At 35.6% G+C, this 7190-nt stretch overlaps 1 protein-coding gene across 1 annotated transcript in view; it reads left to right on the forward strand.

The window, feature by feature from the left end:
- TMTC2 (transmembrane O-mannosyltransferase targeting cadherins 2) overlaps nucleotides 1–6141 on the forward strand; it is a 149777-nt gene extending 143636 nt beyond the window's left edge. Inside the window, exon 11 of the mRNA XM_085308817.1 lies at nucleotides 3257–6141. Coding sequence (XP_085164943.1) covers nucleotides 3257–3436 — 180 coding nt within the window. The 3' untranslated portion in view covers nucleotides 3437–6141. The remainder of the gene's footprint in view (nucleotides 1–3256) is intronic.
- Nucleotides 6142–7190: the final 1049 nt, after the last annotated feature.

Raw genomic sequence — 7190 nt, forward strand, 5'->3', positions numbered from 1 at the left:
CCTAAAAACCCACTAAGGAAACGAGCACACCACAAGAAAAATGCAAATAAAGGGAACAATTCCCAATAGACCATAAAAGACAGCATTTATAACCCTAATAGAAATGCCAGTCAGCTGCTTTGATGTAAAGCATCTGTCTCGAAAAGGAAATGAAGGAAGGCCTGTTTCTCCTTTCAAGTCTCTGAAGTAGTAGGTGGTGTCATTTGTTATACAGTGCTACAAGTCCTGTGTTATTGGATTGGTAGCTGCTGACTGCCTTTGTTAACATACTGAAAAGTTTTATCAGCTGTCTTCAATAAAAGGCAATATATGTGAAGAAAAACTATAGCAACTGTGGCTTGCTTTGTGTCCTCAGACCATCGTTTATGGTTGTCAGGAAATGATGATGCTGATGTACACTCCTTAAGTCACACAAAACTCTTGTGGCTGTTGCARTAAGCCCTAGAACGTGGGGTGACTGGTACCCTACAAAGTTAGGGAGTAGCCTTTCAGAAATCCTATATGCTTTCTCATTTGAAACATGAAGTATGWACTTTCAGCACCATTTGAAATGAATTACCACTTCGCGTATTACATAGATATACTTCCCTTGAGCATAGTGGTCTAAAATATTGTTGGATATCTAGGAAGTAAGGAATGGTAGGTATAAGTTGGAAAATTTCATGTTCAGTTAAAAAGCATGTAGATTGTTCTTTTTTTCTGGACATTTTTGTTGATTGCTATACTGAAATGATTTACCAAATTAAAGATATGATGGCAGAAGAAGAGTTTTCTCAACTATGTTAAGTTCTATATATGCATATATGCAACTTTTTATAGAGTAATGGGTTAACACTATATACATACCTTTTTTTGTGGGGGGGTAAGGATGGGAAGCACAGAGCAGGCAACAGAGGAATTTGGGAAAACTATGAGAAAACTATCTTACTTCCTAGACAATATGTTTGTGAATGGCCTAGAATTAGAACTGAGCACATTTTAAAGTGTATGTTACTTAATATGAGTTTTTCTAGGTTTAAAGTTATTTAATCATTATCTGTTGTAAGCTTTGTCTAACTAAACATATAGAATTATATTTYGAGTGAGAAGACAGTTACATGGTTATAACTGAGCTCTTGCAAAAGGTTATTTTATTCATAACTCCTAATTGGACCAATATGGAACATATTTGATGGGAATGGACCATCCTACTCATGATCAGGTAAAGAAAATTCTCTTAGGCTACAGAAAAAAGGCCATTTTCAGATACTTCGGTCTAAAAATAAATGAATATAAGAAATATGTGGCTATTTCAACAGTCATTCATTTACAGTAGAGCTGTTCCCTTATGAGTCTCACTTGCATCATTTCAATTAGCAGCCAGAAAGTCTTCAGTTAAGGAATGTGTTATTTCATTATATAAAATGACATGTATGACTGCCGCTGCAAAGTGGGAGCTATGATAATGTGGAGATTATTTAACTTGAAAATACTGCATAAAACCTATCTGGTTGGTAGGTGGGATGCGATGGTTTGTTTGTTTTAGTAAGACCCAGTAACTGATGTTGGGGGGGAATTAATCTGTCAGGGTTAAGCACGAAAAATTACATCTAAAAATAGCATCTTCAAATTTTTCTGGCTTAGCATTATGGTATTTACGGTAAGGATGGCTGAACTCATTTTGGTTGGCTAAATGTTAAAACTCTGGAAAGCAGCTGTTCTGAAAGCTTGATAGATCACAGTCTTTATCAGTTTTTATGATGCATATCTCAATAGGTGGAAAGAATCAGGAAGAAAGTTAAAACACAGAAAATATCTGGAGGAGATAAAAATCTTTTCTGAACAAGATTTCCACTACAAAGTTTCATGTTTGTTTACAAGAATTGCTACTTTTTGTTGGTGGTTTGTTTGTTTTGAAAGTTTGAATCAAAAGGGTAGGAGTAAAAAATTTAACTTGCTAGTGGAAAGGTTTGAAACATAGCTAAGTCCTTCTCATCCTAATGACTTCCTACTACCACGTCGGTCTGGAAGGGCTTATACTCTGGGAGACCACCTCTACAGCATGTTTTACTGATCTTCTACCGACTGGGTTCCTAAAGTTACTGTCACTGAAGGGCATCTAGAGCATAGCAGCCCTGAACTACCCCCCCACACACACCCAAAAGAAATATTTGAGTCAGGGTGAGTTTCCATGTGGCTTCACCGTTTAGAGTCTTGCAGTTTGATATGAACACCGATAAAGGAGTCTTGAAAACCCTATCCTCCAAGGCAAAGCTATGCAGCTTGAAAAGTGGGTGTCTCTGAAGCTCATTGAAAATACTGAGGAGTGACCTGAGGAGGATCTCAATGGACTTTGTATAGTTCCCCCCCGCYACCCTTTTTTCTTTGAAAACCAAGGTACAGATTTATAACATCCTACTAGCGTGTTATATACAAATGGTAGGTTAAGCTGTCTTCTTCTCAGCTTCAGATATCTATTTTTTCTACCTTAGTAATATCTGTTAACCTTGTAGCAACTAGGTGTATTTGATTACAACAAGCGACCATTTATGTCATAATGGAACAATCTAAAGATTTAAAAACAATAAAAATGAGAAACATTTTGTCTCAGCTAAAAAAAAGCAGGAAAAAAGTCTCTTAGTAATGTTAAGAGCTTTTTAATGGGTTTATTATGAATTCTTGACATCTTTGTTACTAAAATAACATGTGTTTCCACCATTGTTAATTTTACTCAAYTGTTCATTAAGAAATAATTGCCATAGCCTGAATCTAAATGGATATCCTAGGACCCTTGAACATCTTTAGAATTTGAGGACAGATTTTATTTTCTATTTGTTATAATTAAGACAAAGAGGAAAAAAAGGATGAGTTTGAATGTGTTAACTATTCCTGCCARTTATAAACTCTTTATTGGCAATGGGTTGAATTAAAATTAAATTCCTGTCTTCAATCCACTCTTGGACTACTTTAATTTTCTCTTGGAAACTGTAGTATGCCAGCATTACCACATGTAAAGCTTTATGAGGTCTGTGTTTTCTCATTAAAGAGAGAAGTCTATGTCTGTAGACACCAGAGCTTGCCCTGTTTAAAGCACAAAGTACACAGTTAGCAGCTGTTCAGAAACTTTTTCTGGTTATCTCTATTTGCTTAAATTGCTAAATTGCTTCCATGAAATGCCTGCAAACATAAGGGAATAATTTGTGTAAGTGGAAGAAGATTGTCTGAAAAGAAAAAYTTAAAATATTCTTAATATTTCTCCTTCCTTTTTTTGTACCAGTATCCAGCTGCCTTAATGAATCTTGGAGCCATTCTCCATCTCAATGGTAAACTCAAAGAGGCTGAAGAAAACTACCTCCTTGCTCTTCAACTTAAACCTGATGACGTCATCACTCAATCCAATCTTCGCAAATTGTGGAATATCATGGAGAAACAAGGATTAAAAACATCCAAAACATGATGCTGAAAACTCTGTGAACTTTTTTTTCTTAAACTAATTCAAGTCCCAAGCTAGAACTTCCACGAAGTTGTCYGATCACAGCGTTCATTGGACTTGACTGCAAGGGTCAGAGGTCTTAATTGCTGCTAGGAGAAGCTATTCTGCTTGTTTGGCTTAGTTTGTTTTTGCCAAGTAAAAAGGGAGACTTCCTGAGGAATTCATGATGGACTTAAGTGTTACCCCACAAAAATATTTAGAAACATTGCAATTAAACAAGGGTGTTTTGGCATACTTGATAAACCATTGCAAATCCCATATTGCTCATTTCTGTGTGGGTACTTGAAATGTATACTGTCATAGAAACACTAAGGGAAAATTGTTCGGTATACACTAAGCCATATGGGAGTAAAAGYGGTAATAGTAGGTTAACGTATTTTGCTGAGACTGTAACTCATTAAAATGTATACTAAATCCAGTGTGTTTGCAGTTTTGTCTTAATGCTGCTGTATCTYACCTTAGGACCACTTGCTTATCAATTTCACATCAATTTATAYGGCCAATTTTATTTTTTTCAAACTTGTCACTTGTGATTAGATGACAGTATTCAAAATTGTTCACTGAGTGTATATGTATAATTTCAGCTTGTTAAAAGTTTTGATGAAGTTTTCATATGATACACAGTCTAATGTCTGTGGGTTAGACACAAGGAGCAAGGAGAAGCCCATATGCTACGGTAGATACGTAGAGATGTTAAAAAAAAAAATAGCTGGAGGTGTCTTTTAATGTCCTCACTGATCAATACAAACAAGACTGATCTTTGCCCTGATATCAAATGAGTGTAGTCAGACTGTCATCTTAAGAAAAAAGTAATAATTTGGTATTATAGAACAATGTGTTTGAATCTTTCGTATTGCTCTCAGATAAGACTGAGTTTAAACTCAGCCAAGTAAGATTTGAAAATATTAGTGCTTGGATAAACTACAAATGAGATTTCATCAGCAATTTTGAGAAAAGGGAATGATATACTTTGAGGCTAGCAAGTAGCTGAAGGGACTGGCTTTTATTGGATCATGCTCAAAACAGTGTAGGTCAAGAGAATGTGCAACAGTCATTGCCAGTTACTTTTCACAGTGGTATTCTTTTTTAAAAAAATATTCAGATTCTAACCAAAAGCTAGAATTCTGTTTGTATTCTGACATGTATTCTGACATACAGCAGAGCTGTGAAATATCTAAATATGCTTTGGTAAGGTTCGATTTATTTTTGATTTGGAATGATTTGGCCTAGTTACTGTATTAATCTTCATTTTTAATGTAAAAATAATTTATTTAAAATTGCAGTGTATTGAAGCTTTAGTCAGATTTTTCCAGGCCATTTGCTAACTGCTTTCTTTCTTCAGAATAAGTATTATTGCTTCTAAGAAATTCGCTATTTCATTTAATGACCTGTTTGTATCTGCTTCAGTGTTCTTTTCATAATGGTAGATATGATGTTAAAGTGGTAGAGCACCTTGAACTGAAGCTACTTCAGGATCTTCTGTTAAAAAACCCTTTATTACTGAAAAAAGCTTTTCTTACTATTAAGCACCATTCCAACAATACTGTAAAGATTACTTTGCTGTATTTATTTATTTATTACTTGACTACAGCAACATTATCTGTCATTAACGCAATAGTTTAAGTGTTGCTATTTCTTTTATTTGATATCCTTGCATTTTTTGTGGTTAGTGTGTGTACTTAATGGCAAAGGGGACACTTGAGTGTACTCTGCTTCTTGGTCCTTCTCCCCTTACACTTGGATTTTAGATCCATATTGAATTACACTGGGGAGTAAGCATTTCAAAGTCAGTAGAGTCAAGAAACATAGTAGCGTGTGTTTCCCTTCTTTTTTCATGTTTACTAAAACACCATGTTGCTACATTCACTCCTGGCCTTCSAGAAGGGCCAGAGGGGCAAAACTGTTCGGTTTTGTCGAATGTGTCAAGTTTTTCTGAAATAACCATATGGCTGGAAGAGCAAAATTGAAGGGTCAAAAGTTGAATTTCTACTTCATCATTGAAACCAATGGTAAAATACAATGGTAGCTTGAACTTATTCTGCCTCTTTTCTGAATTTCTGGAAAATTATAGAAATAATTAGATAGTACCTATGACAGAACTCAGTATAAAACTGTGGTATCTTGCAGCTTTATTTGTTCAACAGTCATCAAATTTTGATGGCTTCTTGGTCGTAACCATTCACTATGTTATTTGTCTCCTTCAACTTGTATTCATTCTTGTTTAGTAATTTTTATTCATTGCACAAAAGGGGGAGGGGGTAGCACTCATTCATTGCAGTGTCATGCTTGCATTGATAACTGTTTGGTTTGTTTCTTTAAAAAAAAAGAAAAGAAAGAAAAAACAACTAGCATAAATTTAACAAGAATGTCCCTGAATACTTTTTTTAATATAGGTCTAGGCTTGATAACTTTCTTCTTTTGGGATAAATTTAAAACATGTTTAAAATATGTCTCTCTGCTCAGGGATTTATGGTGGATTATTGCAGACAGTGCTAAAAAAAATATAAGAGCACAAGACAAGTTTACTAAATTAAAATTTTATTTTTTGAAAACCTGTTATTTGTATAAATTATCAGATTTGTAGGCTTTCCTTTTTGTAGAAATAATTGTTTATGTGCCAGATAAGAGAATTTCAATTTTGTTTTCAATAATAAAGCATTGATAACTAATACATCGTGCATTCCTTTATCTGTTACTATAACAACTCGACTGACTTTTTTCTTATTCTGATTTAGTGAGTTATATTAACTGTTTTAGCACAGGACAACTATATGACATAAGTAGAATACAAATCTGTCATAGTTATCTTTCATCTATACTCTGACAATGGTTCCTCAGTTTATATCTTCAAAAAGGTTCTCTGGAAGTAATTTTGAATATTTCTACTCACCAAATTTAGCCAAAGGGATATGGTAACTATTAAACTTGTATGCTGTTTCTAAAGTGTGTGGGAATACGAGCTGATGAATGAGATATATTCGTAAATTATTTTTTATAGTGACATATAAGCACAATAAAAATACTCCTAAAATGTATAAGTGGCAACAGAAGCCCTCCGGAAGAGGACTTGGCTCTATATGAATGGTCTGCCTGGTGTTTGAGATGACCTTTTTTTGATGCTGTAATGTCACATGTGAGAGACGCTAATTTCACATCTGCTTCTTCCCTGCACAGGAGATGTTAGAAAAGGATATGCTTTTTTGCCCTCTTGCTGTTTCCCGAATCTTGCATGGATTTTGTTTCAATGCACATAAGTCTGATGCTCTGATACCTTCCCAGTGCTGTTGCATGCAGGTCCTTTGTGTCAATAGATTTGCACTACACTTAGAAAAGGTTGATGGACATGTTTAGAGCCCTATAGAGGCTTTGGGTCACTGACTTCCAAATTTGACTGTCATGCCTTATTTTTATCTAAGGTCAAGCCTTGCCTTCACAGACATGGTTATTATCTGCCTAAGTAGATTTTGATGAAATGGCAGCTAATGTATTCAGAGTACGCAAAGCAGAATCTCATTTGTGCGACTCCTTTCTCATGGCAAAGTGGTCTGGAAAACGTGCCTGAACTTCTGCTCTGACACTTTACTGCCATATCCTTCTCGGCAGGATCCTGCTCCGCCGGGCACGCGCTGCACTCGTGCAGCTGCCTCTCGGGCGGCAGGGCTCCGCACGCTCACGATGAGCCGCCCCAGTGGAAGTGGAGTTTTATACAGCTCTCCAC

The sequence above is a fragment of the Rhea americana genome, unplaced genomic scaffold, assembly GCF_003343005.1.
Source record: "Rhea americana isolate MKP2758 unplaced genomic scaffold, rheAme1 scaffold_283, whole genome shotgun sequence".
NCBI lineage: Eukaryota > Metazoa > Chordata > Aves > Rheiformes > Rheidae > Rhea > Rhea americana.